The 19,349-nt window shown below is 41.2% G+C and overlaps 1 protein-coding gene and 1 long non-coding RNA gene across 3 annotated transcripts; both read right to left on the reverse strand.

The window, feature by feature from the left end:
* Nucleotides 1-3,684: 3,684 nt before the first annotated feature.
* LOC123383363 lies at nt 3,685-5,625 on the reverse strand. The gene is made up of 2 exons (XR_006593033.1): nt 4,548-5,625; nt 3,685-4,458 (listed from the first exon to the last, which is right to left on the reverse strand). It is a non-coding gene; the product is annotated as an uncharacterized LOC123383363 (long non-coding RNA).
* A 5,248-nt stretch (nt 5,626-10,873) lies between these two features.
* DYNLT3 (dynein light chain Tctex-type 3) lies at nt 10,874-18,650 on the reverse strand. Of its 2 annotated transcripts, XM_004000396.6 has the most exons (5): nt 18,324-18,644; nt 16,136-16,177; nt 13,681-13,804; nt 12,967-13,044; nt 10,874-12,679 (listed from the first exon to the last, which is right to left on the reverse strand). In XM_004000396.6, the coding sequence occupies exons 1-5, from the start codon at nt 18,462-18,464 to the stop codon at nt 12,603-12,605; spliced, it is 462 nt and encodes a 153-aa protein (XP_004000445.2). In that variant the 5' UTR covers nt 18,465-18,644; the 3' UTR covers nt 10,874-12,602. The 2 variants fall into 2 exon arrangements, with proteins under 2 accessions (XP_004000445.2, XP_011289979.1); XM_011291677.4 differs by lacking the exon at nt 16,136-16,177 and having other exon boundaries at nt 18,324-18,650.
* Nucleotides 18,651-19,349: the final 699 nt, after the last annotated feature.

A 19,349-nucleotide genomic window follows, 5' to 3' on the forward strand; every position in this document is an offset into this window, starting at 1 on the left:
TTATGGGAAGCAGGAATTTGTTCTTTTTTCATCGTGGTATAATCTTGAATTGTCTGACTCCACTCAAATTCATTTATCCATTCTCCACTAATAGCATCTGGTTTATTCTCAATTGTTGGCTGTCATGAATAAAGCTGTACAAACATTCTTCTATGCCATTTGTAAATAAATGCATTCATTCTCTTGGGAAAATACGTAGGAGTCAAATTCCTGGGTCATAGGGTAAGCATATGTTTGCTTTACTGGACACTGCCAGACTTTTCCAAAGTAGTTGTCCCAATTTATACTCCTACTAGCACTATGAAGCTACAGTAATTAAGACAGTCTGGTATCAGAACAAAAATAGAAAAATAAGCATATATATATATATATATATCCAAATTCATATATATTCAAGTTAATATTATACATTATATTATAGCTATATATTGTGCCATTGCAATTAAATCAACATAAAGAATGGTCTTTTTTTTTTTTTTATAAATGCTTCTGGAGCAATCATATATCCATATAGAATAAAATAAAGCTAAACCTCTACTTCATACCACATTTCAAAATTAGAGAAAGCATAGACTTAAGTAGCCTAAATTGAAAGGGTAACAAACAAAACTTCTAGAATAGAACAGAGGCAACTATATTTATGATCTTGGGGATAGGCAAAGATTTAATAAACAGTATACAATGGTTACTAAACATAAAAGAATTAAAATTGGACTTTCTAAAACTAGGAGCTTCTGTTCATCAAAAAGTATTAATAAGAAAATGAAAAGACAAGTCACAGCCTGGGAGAAGATGTGTATAATACATATGCCCATAAAGGACTCATATTCTGAATATATAGAGAACCTATACAGATCTATAATAAAGAGACAAAAAACATCTAAAAATGAACAAACCACTTGGACAGCCACTTCACAACAAGACATAGTCAAATAACCAATAAAGATGAAAAATTATCAATATCATCAGCCCTCAGGAAAATGCAAATTAAGATCACAAGGCAATACCACCTCATATCCAACAATACAGCTAAAATGGAAAAGTTTTGGTGTCGGTGAGGGGGCAGAACAGTTGGAACTGTCAGATGTTTTCAGAGTTTTAGGTATACTAAAATTAACCTCCCGTAACTGTTTCTTGAGAAGTTACTGGACGCTGTAGTTTTGAAAAATGAGGAAGTAACTAAAAGAAATGAGGAAATAAGATCTAGAGAGCAATGTGTCTAACCCAGGGAAGCAGAGAAAGAATGCCCCAGGATGATGGCTGTGCGGAATTTCAGGCTGAGCAGCTATTTCAGAGAGAAGCAGGAGAAAAGAGTACTCCCACAATGAGCTCCAGGAAATAAAGAAACATGATGGAATGAGCAGGGATAGAGAGAGCTGGCCTTCTCGAGCATAGGGTAAAAACATTTGATAGGAGTGTTAAAACGGGGCGCCTGGGTGGCTCAGTCGGTTAAGCAACTGACTCTTGATTTCAGCTCAGGGCATGATCTCAGGGTCCATGAGTGTGAGCCCTACTTGCTCTGTGCTGACAGTGTGTAGGGGCTGCTTAGGATTCTCTTTCTGCCCCTCCCCACCGCACGCGTGGGCTCTTTCTGTCTCAAAACAAATAATAGACATTTTTTAAAAAAAAGGAACCCATTCAAATATCAGTCTAGGAATATTCCCTTTTTAGTGGTATAGTCATGAGCTTAGATCCATGGAGAAGGCAAAATAATCCTAGCACACAATTCGTATATATATAATTGGTACATATTATTTTGACATAAATATGTCATAATGGTATAAGTGTCGTCCATCTGTTTTAAATTTTAGAATTCATTAATAGACAAAGCACAGAAGAATTAGCCATGGTTAAAAAATGGAAAGTAATTAACCTTGACAGTATAAAATTAAAGGTACAACAGAAGGGGTGGAGTATTGGGAAGACGTGAGGGAGAAAAGGGATATGCCATCAGGATATGTAGATATTCCCATGGGAAACCTTTTGGAGGAATTTCACGTGCCCAGATGTGGCACAGGAATCGCTGAAAGATACTAGGTTGTATGGGAAAAATGGACAGATGATGGGAGGAAATGTCCAAATGCTCCCACCTCTTGGCTGGTGTTAGGTTCTGGAACTGTGACCCAAATTCCGTGGATGACAGTGAAGCCATAACTCTTAAGAGGCTAATTACTTTTACTTCTATATAACAGAAGGGGCTTAAAAGAGAAATTAACTTTTGTTAGGACATTTATGCAGTATTGGAAACATCATAATGGTAAGTCGATAAGAAATTATAGCGTATCCACATGCTGGAATACTTATAATATAGTCATCTAGGTAGATCTATATATATGATCCCATTAATGTAAAAAAGCGCCTCTGTGTGTGCAGGTGCATGGCCAAGGACTGGAAAGATGCACACCAAAATGTTGATATAATAATCTGGGGAAGTAAGAGAATGGATTTGGGGTTAGGTGAAAGGGAATTCTTGCCTTTATATTTTGTTATATTTTATGTTGTTATGTTATTTTGTGTTAGTTTTTTAATATTTTAATGCTTCTTCACAAGATCGGAGTGGTGCATAGTTATTGTTGACAAAACATTGCCTGTTCTGAATTCTGGTGGGGTATGCAATTCCGGCCAGCCCGTCTTCTGTCATTCCTCTTTTAAGAACCCTTCAAAGTTTCCTACCGCTTCAGGATAGAGGCTCACATGTTTCACATGACTTGAAAGGGACTGTGTTTACTTCTTTGGCTTCCCTGTACCTAATATTAAGGGTCCTGGAAAGTGCCATCCTGCTATGTCCCAACAAGTAATGCTGGACACTTGGAGAATAGCACTAGTTCACGATCCTTTTTGTATGCAAAATACACTCAGCCCTTGCCCAAAGTTGACAGCCCCAAAGGCCTCCCATCCTGTCACAGCATTAAGCTCAAAGTCCAGGAATGTTCACTGAAACCCGAGTTACTATAATTTCTACTTGCAAGACAGTCAATTCTCAGTGAGTAGCCAACAACGATGTTACTAACCTTATGTTTTCCATCTTTCCCACCCAGACAGGTTTCACAGATACACGAAGTTCTTCCCAAGTGACTAGAGGCAACATTTCTTTTAAAACAATGTTTTGCCTCTGCATAACAGATCTGCACTTTTTCAACCTTCAATATCTGTTTCTTTGCCACCCAGCAACAGGTCACCATGTGAAAGTCACTAATTTTAGGTTTTGTTACAGTATGCCCTACTTCCGATCTCAGTTTCTGTGTCGGTCAGTCAGGATTAGGTTATGCTGCAGTAACAAACAACTCCCAATCTCAGTGCTTTAAAGAGATAAAAGTAAAAGTTTACTTTTTCCTGTACTACTTGACCACTGCATGTCAGTTGGGCATAAGAAGAGGCTCTGTTCAACATTTTCCTCCCTTACAGACCCAAGCTCGGGCAGACCCCATCTCCCTGCTTCTACTATGTGCAGAGGACTTTATATGCTTCACCTCATTTATTCCTCATAGTTATTATTCCTGCTTTTCAGAGGAGGAAATTGAAGCATAGAGGTATTAAGCAATTTTCCCAGTGTTACACATCTAGGAAACAAAGGAGTTAGGATTTAAATGTGGATGGCATGTTTTCCACAAAACATAACTACTACCCTGTATCTTCATAGAGCAATGACGATCAAGGTAAATGAATACAGATACCAAAATTCACTGGGATGCAGGGCAGAAGTTTACTTCAAAAGATGATCTTGCTGGAGGATTCCCCTTTCAAACCTAGAATTTTGATTAGTGACGGTATATAAAAGTACAATTAGGTTATGATGTTAAATAAACAGTTAACACTGAAGATAATGTACACCTATTTTAGTAATTCCATTTACTTCAACAAAATGTTTAAAGCATAGTCATTAACTAAAGTGCAGTATGGTTTCCAGATATAGGGCCACTGAGTCTGGGAGTGCTTGTGATTATCTAGGAAGATTGGATGTGAGAGTGTAATGGTGATGAAGCGGGGGGCGGGGAGTGGGGGGGGAGGCTGAGGTAGATGGTCAGCCTAAAGCAGCATTATAGGTGGAAAAAAACCACTCTGAATGAGAAAGCTGGATTCTTTTTCTGTTTTCTTTTCCTTCTTTTTTTTTTTTTTGTTGTTGTTTTCAGAGAAAGAGCAAGTGCGCACAAGCAGAGGGCAGAGGCAGAGAGAGGCAGAATCTTAAGCAGGCTCTGCGCTCAGCATGGAGCCCAACACGGGGCTCGATCCCATACTCTGGGATCATGACCCGAGCCCAAATCATGAGGCGGCCGTTCAACCAACTGGGTCACCCAGGAGCCCCGTGGATTCTTCTTATTACACTTGCTCCAAGAGCTGAACAGGGTGTGCTGGAGAGGAGACTTCTGAATACAGCTCTTGGTGATATGTCCCTTTGTCTCCTGGTGCAAGGTGAGAGTTCAGTTGTCTGTCTCTTGTGGAGCTCCAGGAACCTAGGAACTGAGAAAAGAACACAGAAGTCCATCATATTTTGAGGTCAAGTATGAAAATTGTCTCCAACACCCGGGAAAGGAGGACCATCTCCCTACCTAGCAAGCATTGGACATGGCAGAAAAGTCCACCGATACCAGTGATGCTGTGAGTCGGGCAGCACCTGTAGCCACAGCTGCAGAAGAGATATCACCCTCCTCGTTAGCGCGTGACATGGTGGGTCACACTGTCCTTCTTATAAAACTTCCTTTCCTTGAGTTTTCAGGAGTCCACACTCTTGCAGTTTTTCTCCTCCTTCCCTGCCTACCCCGCAGTCTTTCCCACTGCAGTAAAAGGAAAACTCCATTTGCTTCGGCCACGACTGTAACCTGTCCCCGACCCCTCTTTCTCTGAAATGCCACAGGCAATTTATGATCAAATCCTCTCAAGCCTACCTTCAAAAGGCTTCCAGAATCTGACCACCTCTCATCCCCTCCACTGCCACCATCCCAGTCTGAGCCCCCATTCTCTCACCTGACCTACGGCAACGGCCTCTGCACTGGGCTCTTTGCTTCCACCCTTGCCCACCTACAGTCTACTCTCAACACGGCAGCCACAGTGTCCACATCACTCCTCTGCTCGAAACCACCAGGGCTACATCATCTCACGCACAAATGGCCCTACGCGATCGAGTCCCCTGTGACCTATTTGGTCTTGTCTCCCATCACTCTCTCCCTTTCTCACGCACCTCCAGCCACACTGGCCACTTTGTCGTCCCACAAACATACCAAGATTGGTTTCACCTTGAGATCTTTACGCTTGTGGTTCCCTTTGCCTGCTATGCATCTTGTCCACAAATCTGTGTGACTCACCCCATCACCTCCAGATCTCAGCTCAAATATTCCCTTTCATAGGGAGGTCTGCTCTCAACAATCCCATGGAAGACATCAGCCCTGCCACTGCCACCTCCTTGAATCACTCCCTATCACCCTCCCCTGTGTGACAGCACGCCAACCGATGAGCTTATGTGCTCCTTGCACGCTGACCTAAACCCCGGTTTGTAGCAGAACTAACCTACTTCCCTTGAGATCCTGCGGACCACTGGCCTTGAGGAACAAAGGACCAAATTTTCTGGAAGATACAGTCTGACTGCACTCAAACAGCCACCGCTGACCCTGGTATCCTCAATAAGAGACACCTGGGAGCCTTGATTACTGGCAGAATGGAAGAATCTGGAAGCGTCCTAAGGACAAATGATTAACTGCTGAGCACCAGCTTCTCCTGCGTGTAGCCCCATTACCATTTCCTGTGCCTTCCCCTTTAAAAACCTCCCGCTATGCCCGGAAGGGGGACCTGGTCTTTGGGACCTTCATCTGCTGTTTTCCCAGGCTGCCAGCTTCCTGAATAAAGCAACCTCTCCTCTCCGACCATCACGTGTCTCTCAAGTACTGACTTTCGAGTGGCGAGCAGCAGGACCTGCATTCGGAACCTCTGTCTGGTAACACGTGCATTACTTCTTATTTATTATGACTTCTGTAGAGCAAGTATTACTGTCCTAGCACATTTGTTTATTGTTTGCCTCTCCACTGGAATGTAAGCTCCACAAGGGAAGGTTTTGGTTTGATCCCCCAGAGCCCGGAACGGTGTCTGGCACACCGTGAACATTAAGTGAACATTTACTGCAGGAGTCACTGACCTCAGCCTGGGTTGCTTGTGGGAAGAGACCAGGGAAGGAGAGTAGGTGTTGGGAGGTTGGTAAGAGGAGGCCAGGAAGGGCCACTGAGGAATACAAATGAGATACAGCCGAGAGACCTCGAATGGAACAGAAAGACTCGGAATTCCCGTGATTTCTCTGAGGAAGAGTTGCTATAAATCAGACTGCCAGTATTTCTCCTGCTTATGTACTTGGAGGCCTGGAAAACGTGGGTTCCAGGGTGATGATGGGTTTAAAGTTTGACAGACTTGAATCATTTTAACAAGTGGATACATTTTATAGGCAAAGCTGGACATCTATGGCTAGACATCTTGGGTAAGAGATCAAAGCCAGCAGAGCCATTGTTCGAACCTCAAGGAAAGCACAAACTTTCAAGTTCACAATCAGTACTTAAACAGTGGCATCCTTCTGTCCCCTGGTGGCAGCACAGCTAAACTGCACAGGGAAGTAAATGCCTTAAAGAGAAGACCAAACAAGAATTTCAATATTCTATCTTTCAAAGCCTGTACCAACCCTCAATGTGCGCGCGTGTGTATTTGCTTGGGATAGAGCCCTCCCGGTGTTTTTCCTCCGGGAAACCCGACCATACTTCCTTACTGGAGTGATTTCAGCATCAAAGGTGACAAGTTTAGTGGAAGACATTACCCCGCCAGCTAGGTTTGGATGTAGACCGCACCGCACCCTCTAATCTAGGCCCTACACAACCTCCCTCATAAACCTTCCGCCAAATGTGTTTGTAGAAAGAATTTCTGTTGGGGCCGGGAGGTTAGCAGAAGCAACCTCAAAGTCCCCTCCAACTCTGGGATTCTCTGACTTTATGATGAGCTGTTCTCACTCTATTCCCTTCTTAGTCCATGAGTCTGGGCATCCCTAGCTTTCCTTCCAACTTCCACTTGCTGGAGCCATCGGCATCCCCTTGGATTCTTCACCGTGTGCTTCTTACTTGTGCCTAATAACATTTACTTTATTTAATTTATTTATTTGCTCCTGAGTTTGTTTTAAGGGCTGGCACAGGATGTCCACGGGAAGGAAAATTCCCTCCTGTATGCAAATATATTTGCTTGCTATATTCAAGCCTGAATTGTTTTCTGTCTTAAGACAAATGATTATTTTTCCCAGGTTCATGAGTTCAAGTCCCACATTGGCACTGCACTGATAGTGTAGTGTGGAGCCTGCTTGGGATTCTCTCTGCCTCTCTCTGTGCCCCTCCCCTCATTGTACTCTGTCGATCTTTCAAAAATAAATATTAAAAAAAATTTTTTAAATATTTCCCCAATTTTATTAATAGTCATTTGTATGTATTCAGTTTTATGTGAATTTTATGACATGTAGGTTTGTGTGTCCACCACCGGAATCAAGATACTTTTATAACCACTTCTACCTCCGTCCTGCCCACTATCTCTACCCTCTGGCACCCACTAATTTATTCTCCAGTTTTTAAAGTGTTGTTTCAAAAATGTTCTATAGACGGACTCACACAGTATGTACCGTTTTAGGATTGACTTTTTGACTCCACACAATTCTCTGGAGATTTACGAAAGTTCTCGCATCAATAATGCATTCCTTTTGTCTAAGTCCTATTCCATGTACCTACCACAGTTGGTTAAACCACCCACCCCATTAAAGGACATCTAAGTGGTTTCTAGTTTCTTTTGCTATTACTATTAAAACTGTCATGAACATTCCTGTACAGGTTTTTTAAGTCACCCTATGCTAGTGATTCTAAGCCAGACCATTCCCATCAACCTGCTCCCTGTCTTACTCTGTCCACCACAATCGCTGCCGACACCATTTTCAGCATTGCTGCTGGTACTGACGCATGGTCGGTCTTCGCTGGATTGGAGGGTGTAGAAAGAGGAGAGGGCAAGCTGTGCCGAATGTTCTGCCAATGAGAAAACTTGTCCTAATCCTTGACCAGACTTCTGCTTCTTTGCTCCCTTTTCCTTCTGTTGACTAATGCTCCTTATTTTCGGATCCACAATTCAGAGGGAACTACTTTGCTTGACTTAATGTACCCTAGCCATCTTGTGGATTAAAACTCAGTGTATGGATAAGCTGTCATTGGGTCAGGGGTTCACGCCAATGCGATTCATTGCTGTTCCTGGGTAAAGAACATCTACTTTCTCAAATTACAAGGCGGGGTAATTTCATCTGTAGGCTGTGCACTTTCTTGTATGTGATTTCTGCTAACAGGCAGTCAGTGGGCCATGACTGCCATGTCTGGTATGTGTGGAAGATTCTCTAGGTAGACTAGGTACCTATCTTCCCCACAAAAATAGCAAAAATCAATAAAACACAAAATGTGGACCTTTTCAGAAATGTTCTTTAAGCTGATAAAATGAACTTCGAGACAATAAGATATAAAATTATCTGTCAACTAGGGAAAAGTTAGGTGATATATATCAAAAAAGGAATACTTTAGTTTTGGAAAAGTTGATTTGTGGCCCTTCTTTCTTTTAATAAAGAGAGTACAGGTTTGGTTTCCTGATAAGGTCCCTCTGAGTCCAAGATAATAAGAACACAATATATAAAAATGCTTTGTGTCCCACTGTTTGTAACTGAGAACAATAAAAAGAAAAAAGTTCTCAGATCCATTAATGTCTGATTTTTTAAGTGGCTGGGAAACACTTCTTACTCTACTGCAGAGGTTGGTAAGCTCAGCCAGCCGGCCACCTGTTTTTGTAAACAGTTTCACTGGACCACAGTCACATCCATGCATTTCCCCCATGGTCTATGGTTGCTTTCATACGACAGCATGCTTGAATGGTTGCAAAAGACCTGCAAAGTCTCAAATATTTCACTTTTTCCCTTTACAGAACAAGTTTACTTTGATTATTAAGAAACCATTATTCTAACCCTGATCATTTTTGGGTGGTATTCTGCATGAGCATTAACTTTCAAAGCCTATGTTAGCACATGCAGCTTAACCCAAATTCCTAGGCTACAAAATTAAAGGTCAGTACACACCAAAATCTAATCATTTTCATGCAGATTTTCTCCATAAGGTATTACAGGGGATGAAAGCGAGTCGACAGAACGTTCATTAAGTAATAATACTGGCTCATGTAAAATGGTGCCCTGAGAAACCCAGACTGAAATATCTCAAGGTAGAAGCTGGTGTTCATAAAAAAAATTACCTAAAAAGATGAAGCCTTCAGGAAACTATAAAGATATGTATTTCAGCATGAATAAAGTCAGGTTTGCATTACTGGATAAGCCCGGGCATCAAATTCCCCGACGGGGTAAGGCAGAGCTGCAAAGAAACCTCCCCACATAGTCTACACTTTTATGGGATCCCAGAGTGGGGATAGTTGCCCACGTTTTGTCCTATAGGGAAGATACGTACCATACCAGTGGTGCCGCAAGTGTCTGTTCAAAGTCCCAGCTTTGTCTCTGAGATCTTTAGAAACCACTTTGGAAACAGACACTCTTCATGAAGCAATGGGGGTGATGTCTAAATAGCCCTGGATTGTCAATATATCCTACACATCCAAGGATGACATAGAATGGCATTAAGTGGAACTTCACTGGGAATTACAGGGTTTGCAACTAAACATGGTGGGCTAGAATCTCCTGGACCACTTAACATATATTGGTGATGGCCATCTAAATCCTGTAAGAGCTGAATGCGTAAGATCCTTTTATAGGGAACTTCACAAATACGCAAAGCTCAATTTTACTGAATCTTTCTGGCCGCAAAAATAGCTCCACCTTCTGGATTTTAAAATAAATTGCTCTTGGGTACATTGTAACACGTGGGGTGAAATTTTCAGTTCATGTCTCAAACTTTGCTTTGGTGTCTGCTATGTGACCGCTCTACTTCCTTTGTCATAAAGAGTCAGAGTGTTCTCCCACTTTTAAGAAACGTATTGAGGGGGACACCTGGGTGGCTTAGTTGGTTAAGCATCCAACTATTGATTTTGGCTCCGGTCATGATCTCTGGGTTCGTGGGATTGAGCCCCATGTTGAGCGCTGCGCTACTTGGGATTCTCTCTTCCTCTCCCTCTGTCACTCTGCCCCTCTCCCCTGCTTGTGCTCTCTCTTTCAAAATAAACATTAAAAAAGAAACTTATCAGGAACAGACAGGTTTTTTGTTTGTTTACTCAAACTTTGAAAATATAATCTTCACTATCGTAAGATTACTTTAAAAATGTGATGATGACTGTAGGTGGTGAAATGCTTTCAGTGACTCATAATTAGATAACACCCAGCTTGGGAAGAAGAGTAAAAAAGTACTTTTTACTAGAGAAAACGTTAATGAGATGTTGCCATCAACTTAGGGCAGCATACTAGCACTTTACAAACATAAAATTGCAGCTTTACAAAAATCTGACTTAGTACTTAGATTTGAATACCCTAATTTTATATACTTAAAGTCTTTAATTAAAAATAAAAACAGCAACAACTCAATTGCAAGTTGACAAACAGGGCAAAATTCCTGGCCAAAAATAGTCATTAAAAGCTAACACATAGTTACAAAATGTATTTTACGTTGACTTTTTAAAAGTGAAATTTTGTGTTAAAATCATAAAATACAAGGCCTAGAATAGAAGCTATTAATTATGCTGTAACGTTGCATACTGGCTTCGGGCTGCTATGTTACTGGTATTTACTCTGTATGCCGTATCTATGTGGTCTGACATTCCTTATTCCTTCTTCCTACTGAGAATTTCCTAGAGTGAGGACAGTGCCATTTCTTTAACTATTCAATGATCATACAAGAAGCAAAAGTACAGCACGGGAAGATAATCTTTATTATATTTTAAATAAAAACAGAGCAGATAGCAAGTTCACGAGGTATTTTTTGATTATTATTCCTTTAAAATCAGGCCTCAATAACAATAATCAAAAGCAAGCCTTAACTGCACAGATATTTTGGTCACTATTATAATCTTCAAGGGCACAAAAGCCAGCAGCGCAAAGTAAGATGAAGGTAATGGCTATGAGAATTTTTGACGTGCCAAAAATGTAGCTCCCCACATGAAACTCTACCCTTGTATTTTCTTAATGTTCTTCTTAAACATTGAACAATTACTGTTACACAGCAACATATCAAACATGCACATAGTATTCCTACAAGAATACTATGTTAATATTGTCAGTATTAATACTAAGCCTTTCCTTCCCCTCAAAATGCAATGAATCATGGTTCTCCTCCCTATATATTCGTGTTAGTGGTAATATGCAAAATTATTTTTGTTTTCCGGGCTAAATAACCAGATTGACTTCGCGTTTGGTGACCAGCTGTGTACCCTAATTTTTCATCTTTTATCTTCTTACTAAATTTAACTACATTTTATAAGCCCTGAGATATTCATTAACCTGCTAATGATTGTATACTTTGAATTTATACTTTATTCCATTCAATTTAAACCTCATGTAATAAGTATTTAAATTATTTACAGATGGTTGTAACTAAAGCAATGACAAAATTTGCTACCTGTCTAGTTATACTGCTAGTAAGGCCTTTAACTAAGAGTTGCATATTTTATGCGCTTTCTTTTTTTTTTACTTGCTGGAAGCAGTTCTTAAAATGACATCTCTAATTCTCTGTCAGCATTAAGTGCTTTTCATTTTGCTTACTTCTACATGGATAATCAGATTCCTTTTCTTCTTGTAAAACAATTCTTTTTTTTCTGCCCTGAACAGGTTAGTTGTTCAACTGTGAACAGGTGCCAAAAGGAACTCGGAATTCGCACAATACATTGAGAGCTATAATGTTAACAGAGAAATATACATATAATAGGAATTCAATAAATGTTAGCTCTACATGAAATTAGTCCATTGTAAGGCAGCTGTTAGTGTCATGTACTTTTCATCACGAGGTTTGTTTCACCACGGAATGCAAGTTACCAGATTTAATTGGTCCTCACATGTAAATCTAAGAGTTTGAAATTTAAAAAAACATTTTGACAATCCTCAGAAAAAATAAACAAGTCAATGATGGCTGTTACTGTAATAATAGCTGGTACGGAAGAAAACTATTTTCCAGTAAATTAGATGTACAACTAAGGAGAAATCAAAAACTAAGAAGTGTTAGCTAATTATCATTTTCTCCACATTTATCTTTGCAGCATTTTTTTGTTCATATACTTATCCCTGTTAACTTCTCTGCTGAAAGAGAATTTTATTATCTGAACAGATTTCCCCATCTCCTTACGCACATGTTAGTGAAAAGCCGGTGTAAATATAAGATTGTATTTTCATGTCATGCCATATTTGTTTTTGTTTTTTGCCAACATTAAATTTTTCCCATGTAAATGATGCTGTGTAGAATGAGCTAATCTGCCAACTTACTATGAGATGGCTTTTGCTTAGAATATTCAGTTTTTGTTGAGAGCTTTTGAAGCATATTGCACGCTTGTCATCTAATACATTAACAAGTAACTATTACTCTTTTTAGAAAGGATACACTGACAAATTCTTAATTTAACGGCTTTGGCCGGACATTTTTACTGTGTCACAGGACAATAGCAATGGCAAAAACATTGACAATACAGTTCATGGTTCGGTTCTCCCATCTCACGGTACAGGTTCCTGAAACACACACACAAAAAGACTTTGAAATATTAGCAAAATACTGAAATTGCCAAAATATTGAATATTACTAAAATATCTCATTGGTTTTAATATCTTATTTCCTACAATTTGTTACATCTTCACATTTTGTATTTGTCTGAGGCATGCTTGTTCCTAGGTACATAGCAATCTGGTTGATAGCCTTTTCAAAATTTAATTAGAGATAAATAAGCGTTTGATAATAAGTGCACTGTGTGGCTTTACTAGAAGTTGGATTTTGTCTGAATCAGCTTAAGGTCTCTTACCATCAGATGTAGTATCCCAAAAACATGAACTGGCTGTGTGAAAGCCATATGCACTCCTCTGGACCACCGCACAGGTCACTAAAAATAAAGTTGCAGAATGAGAACACTTACAAGCAAAGGAAAAGATATGTAAGATCTGAGTGTTTGAGTTCAGGCTCTAAAAGCTGCAAAATAACAGAAAACAAACATTCGCTGAATAGATTAGAAAAAATAAGTCCTCTTGATTACCGCCTTGATTTTGCCTCCACTGGATCCAGTCTGTTGCCCATTGCCATAACTACTGGTGATTGTAGTGCAGGAAAAATCTGGGCCAAATCAGGTGCCTCATTCCATGGGCATAATCCAGACACAAAAATGAAGAAAAGATGACACTGGCTAAACAATTACTGTGTGGCTCTTCACAGTCCTACACAGAAGGAGGCACAGAGCTACTGACAGGAAAACAGTGGGGCCGAGTGGGCTTCCCTGGAAAGAGGTAGCTGATGCAAATGCAAAAGGTGCTGCTGCAAAGCACAAGTAGGTGGTTGCTTTTGAGTAGTGAGAGATCTCCATCTTTTAGGTATTACCATATATTATCTTTGGATGCATAAGCCAGAAGCCTTTCATATCCTATTAGGATTCAACTTGTGTATCATTCATTTACATGCTCTAAATTCAGAAAAGACCATGAGGACATAGGGGAACAGACTAGTGAGGAAGGACATGGATACTTACCGATATATTTATAAGCTTTTCCCAGCTTAACCAAATGTGTTAAGGACTGTTCCACGATGCTTGCAGTCCATTGGTTGATGTTATTCTGGTTATAATCTTCACCTCCCAAGACCCCATCTATACACTAAAAGGGCAGAGGACAGTTAAAGACATATACAAATCCCAAAAAAAGTTTATTCATAAACATTTATAACCCCCAAAAGCATCTTAGAAAACATGCATCTGGTAAATATTTATTATGCACTGCCTCTGTTTTAGAATTTTCAACGCATATTTCCTGCACATATTATCTCACTCTGTGAGATACTATGGGCCATATAAAGATAAATATGACATGGCCTCTGTTGTAAAGAGCTAGCAGAGAAGCTAACAAAAGAAATCTGTAGCCCAAGAAAGACTAATCAAAGATAAGTTATCTCATAAAAGGATTATGGAGGGGAAGTGGAGATGAAGAAAGGGTGATATTAATTGGTTAAAGAATGGCTTTGAAACAGCTGGGATTTGAAGTAGGTTTCAGATGCTAGAAACAAAGGATGAGGCTAATTTAAAAACAGAATTCTCATGTGTAATAATTACATTTTCATTTATATTATGTAATTAACTTAGCTAGAAAGCTCGCACCTCCTGCCACTAAAAGTAAATCAACAAAGAGCACTTTTCAGGTGCTCTAGAACAAGCCAGTTAAGTAATTTTCTAGTGTCCACTCACATCCACTTCTGATATCTGACAAAGAGTGCTGGTTTAGTATCACAAGCTTAGTTGTAAGGTTGCTTCTGCCACCTAGTCACTGTGACCTTTTGTCAGTGACTTACATGCGTTATATCCACATCCAGAGGTATCTCACAACCTCTTAGAGCCTCTATTTTCCTAATCCTGAAAGTAAAGATAACGGCCTCATCTTATCAGGTTGTTGTGAGGATGGGGTAAGATCATGAATGTCAAGTGCTCAAGCACAGTGACTGTGACAGAGTAAGCACATATGCAATGTTAGAGATCACCCTCATCATTATTGCTGCTGCTGTTTTATTTTTTCTGGCTTCATTAAGATGTAAGTGACATAGGGGTGCCTGGGGGGCTGAGTCGGTTAAGCGTTCAACTTCAGCTCAGGGCGTGATCTCGTGGTCCGTGAGTTCGAGCCCCGCATCAGGCTCTGTGCTGACAGCTCGGAGGAGCCTGGAGCCTGCTTCTGATTCTTTGTCTCCCTCTCTGTCTCTGCCCCTCCCCCACTCATGCTCTGTCTCTCTCACTCGCAAAAATGAATAAATGTTAAAAAAAATTTTTAAAGATGTAATTGACATAAAACATTGTGTAAGTTCAAGGTGTCCAATGTGATGATTTGATACACAATAATTTGATACACGTACATATTGTGAAATGATAACAGTAAGTTTAGTTAACATATCCATCTCCCCATGTACTTATCACTTTTTGCCTTCACGGTGGAAACATTTAAGATCTATCTCAGCAACTTTCAAGCATACAATACAGTATTGTTAACTAGAGCCTTCATGCTGTACTACATAGTTCTAATACATGATTCTGAACTATTAAAATATGGCAGGATTTTCAGGTGCCTGTCTGGCTCTCAAACCTTGAGTTGATCTAGCTGTACAAGGCCAGTCCTGGGTGAGTTCTGGGTGAGCTTGTGCCCTAGAACATTCAGACAGGCGAGGCACTGTCTCAGCATGGACTGAGGAGGTGCTCAATGTCCAGAGGGCAAGCCAACCTAACCCAGACTAAAGGCAGGTAGGGCCTGTTAGGACACAGACCTAACCACCATACCTACAATACAAGGTTGCCTTCTGGGCCAACTCATTTTTTTTCTAGGATTTGGCACAGTGAAAAATGACTCAGGACTATTAAGTGTTTATAAATACCTTACCCACAGTATAGTCTGGATGTGATATGACTATAATAATTCAAGTTCCTCTGCCAGAACTGATTCCCAAATAGAACTTCTTATCTGTTTGCCTACTAGGAGGACCAGATTTCATCTTTCAAATAATTTTCTTAAGATTTTGATTTAGCATCATATCAGTGTCTAGAAGATGTTAAGTGATTATTTTTCAATTATATTGGGCTAAAAAAGCATATTCCTACAGTATTTTGACATATACAAATAACTTACAGACATAAAAGTGTGGGCGTGTGAGATACACATACACACATACTTTTATAGCATTAACATTTAAAATAATATTTGGCCTACTGGAATACAAGCTCTTCCATTCAAAATACAGACCATCAGTTTTAGAAAAAGGAGACCAGTGTTCTAGATTAATACTCCAACGTCACTTTCAGAGTTAGCCCCAGGATGCCTGATAGTATACAACAAAACATAGAGGTACCCCTATAAAGAGCAAATATTAAAAATCTTGTTTTAATACTAAGGTTTATAACTTTGTACTGAAAGTCAACAGAACAAGCTTCAAGATGAACAAGATGTGTAACTCACCTCTTTAACAATATTGTGAGCTTCATCAACATTGAAGCCAACCTAAGAAGGGGGGGGGGGGAGGACAAAAGATACAGCTGCTTTCAACACAGACTTCCTTTTATTTGTAGATGTGATGACACACAGAATACCCTAGGCTGGCCTGGACAGGTGTTAGTGAGAGCAGACCATAGCGGTGAGAGGTAACATCAGGTCTATGGAGGCTGCTAATCCCACCTAGAACACTTCTAAAACTTCTAAAATTGCAGAATGTGTTCCCCACCTACCTCCCTCGAGATTTTGATTCATTAGATCTGGGGCACAGCTTGGGCAACCATATTTTTTTTTAAAGAGCTTTAACTGGTGATTTTGATGAATGCCCTAGGATTGATAATGTTTGTATTATAAAGCTCAGGAAATCGCAGGAGGAGATAAAGATGTATACACAGACATCAGTATATAGGAAATGGCTACAGCAAAGTGAGAATGAGGTGGTCCATGAGAAGAGACTGATTAATAGATGGTTTTCAATTTTTTTTTTAACTTATGCTGGGCAACAACGTGGCTTTCCTGAATTAAAGATAATGAACATGGTTGATCATTCTAAATTAATGTCACTTTAATACTATAATAGGTCTGGCTACTTAATCTTTGCTGTGGAGTGGCTTGATAGAATTCTGAGTTAAAAGCAACTATTAATGACATCCAAGTGTCCTAGAGTAGAGAACTCGGCTATGTGATAAGATTGTAAACTAAACCAAAACTCTTCAGGTAATACATGGAGTTGTTTCCATGGAGACAAGGTGCTTTATGACATGACCATTTCTGTAAGTCCCACTATGAAACTTAAAATTAGTTCAAAAAACAACTCTGGGGATAGGTATCATCTCAAGCACAGATTTAAAATATTTTCAAATCATTTAATTACACCACAGACTTCCCCAACAACAAAGGGATAAAAATATTCTAAACAATTAGGATTATGAAAACAGCTCTCACGTTTTGACCCTATGAAAATGATCATTTTATCTTAAGATAAGGTCATTGTCTATTTTGAAAAGTGGCCTACAAATTAAATAATGTTCCTTTCACTTCAATTTGGAAGGTCAGTAAATCATCAGGTAGTACTGGGTACCATGGTGACACATGTAATTGTATTTCTCTTTATATTTAGGAAGTGCAGCAGTACAGAACCCTCTTGGGAGTCAGGAGACTAGCACTTGTTGCGGGATATGTCTGAGAGTGAAATTGCTTGTGCCTCAATTGCTAAAATAAGAATACTTTCCCACTAACCTACATCACAGAACGAATGAAGTTAAATATGGTTGTAGCTTCTGCGCAGTGTCACATCCCAAAGACGGATGAACCAGAAGCCCCTTCCACGGGTCTAATAACACACTATTTTCTGTGGCACCTCCTCCAGGTGCCTACTTTTATCTCACTGCACCATTCACCTGTGGCTACCATGGGACAGAAAATGTCTTTGTCTATTCTGCCCTTCAGACTTGTCACAGGTTATTCTGGGATCCGACAGGCCTCATCCTCCTAGTGGTTAAGTGAAGCCAGAGTTGTAGGTGTTTGCCAGAGGCCTGGGTTCAAATGGAGCATCTGTCATTCCTGGCAGCTTTGACTCTGGGCAAACCACTTAGCCGCCATGAACGTCAGAGTCCCTATCAGTAACAGGAAGGTAACAACAGACACCATGGAGTTCCGGTGAGATGCCGGGAAGCCCGAGTCAGCAAGCAAGGGCTCGTAATCCATGAAGCACCTCCTACCAGTCCACCCAGACGAGGGTGCCGGGCAGGGGGGCTCTGCCACCTGCTTTGGGGACGCCAAGGGGCAGAGGAAGCCGCCCGGCAGACCGGTTTCTAAGGCCCGTCTCGCAGACGGGCGGCGCCCGACACCCCATCCCCACCCCCCACGCACCCCGAGTCCGTCCTTCCACCCCTGGGTCCCGGTTCCCCCGCCCGCCCCGCGCGCTCTTAGCCGCCCCTGCCACCCCGGCTCTCAGCCCACCCTCAGGACCTCGGGGTCGGTGGCCGGGCCGAGCCAGGCGGGGCGGGTCCCGGCCCTGAGGGGAGGACCCGGGCCCGGAGGGCGCCGCACCCCAACTCTCGCGGCCGCCTGGCGCCGGAAGACCACCCGGCGGAGACTCCGCGCCGAGGCGGGCGGGGGCGGGGGTCGCTCGCGGGTGGCCGAGGGGCGGTACCTCGTCGCAGTGGCGATGGTACTCCTCCATGGTGGCGCGTAGTCTCCTGCGGGGCGGAGCGATGGGCTGGTGGAGATCCGCGGCCGCGCACTGGCCTTCTAGGAGACTCCGCCCCCATACGTGTTTCGGGGCGGCCCCCATGAGAGCCCCGCCTTCGTGTAGAAAAGGCACCCCCTCGTTGGGAGCATGGGCAGGGTTCTGCGCGATGGGAGGCTTCTGTCCCGTTGCTTCCGACCTCTCTGGAAACAAGGGATGGGTGTTAAAGAGCTGGAAACTGTGACAGTGTGATCAGATGGGGAGACCTAGCGTCAGTCTAGAGTCCGCAGTGTTGTTTGAGTCCCCACTGCTGTATTTATGTGCACGTATTCATGTCATTACCATCTAGCCAACAATTGTAGGTAATGTAATAATGGACAAGCCGCTTTGATTTGTCCACTTACTAGCTCCGTTACTTGGGTGAATTGACCTCCTACAGCCTCGTGTGAAAACTTAAATTTATACCTATTTCACGGTTGATTGTGAGGACCGAATGAAACGCTCTGTACATGATTCCTAAAAGTAAATGCTCCTATGCTGGTCCTCCTCAATGACTATGTGAAAAGAAATATGTGATTTCTAGGACACAGGGTACAAATATCCTGAATTAAATTCAAAATTTAGCAGAACAATGATTACATTTATCTAAAAATTACTAACTTCCAGATGATCTTAAGGACTTCCTCATTTAAACTTCTAATAACCCAGCAGGTTTGTTTCTGGTACCATTATCCCATTTTTCAAGAACAAACTGAGGTACAGGGAGTTTAAGCAATTTGCCAAACTTTACAGATCCAGTAGGTAATAGAAGGATTTAAACTCAGGTAGTCTGGTGGTATCACCCAAGTTCTTAACCTAAATTAGTTTTCTATTGCTTCTATAACAAGTTATTATAAATTTACTGGCTTGAAGCAGCACAAACTTACTATACAGTGCTGGATTTCAGAAGTCTAAAATGGGTCTGCAGGACTATGTTCCTTCTGGAAGCTC

Source organism: Felis catus, chromosome X, assembly GCF_018350175.1.
Source record: "Felis catus isolate Fca126 chromosome X, F.catus_Fca126_mat1.0, whole genome shotgun sequence".
NCBI lineage: Eukaryota > Metazoa > Chordata > Mammalia > Carnivora > Felidae > Felis > Felis catus.

Excerpts from the sequence above, each read along its gene's own strand:
- DYNLT3 (XM_004000396.6), bottom strand. The coding sequence starts at position 18,464 with ATGGGGGCCGCCCCGAAACACGTATGGGGGCGGAGTCTCCTAGAAGGC. Across the intron at positions 16,178-18,323 it reads ACCATCGCCACTGCGACGAG|GTTGGCTTCAATGTTGATGA; the intron begins GTACCGCCCCTC and ends CCCCCTTCTTAG. Across the intron at positions 12,680-12,966 it reads TTGGGATACTACATCTGATG|GAACCTGTACCGTGAGATGG; the intron begins GTAAGAGACCTT and ends TGTGTGTTTCAG.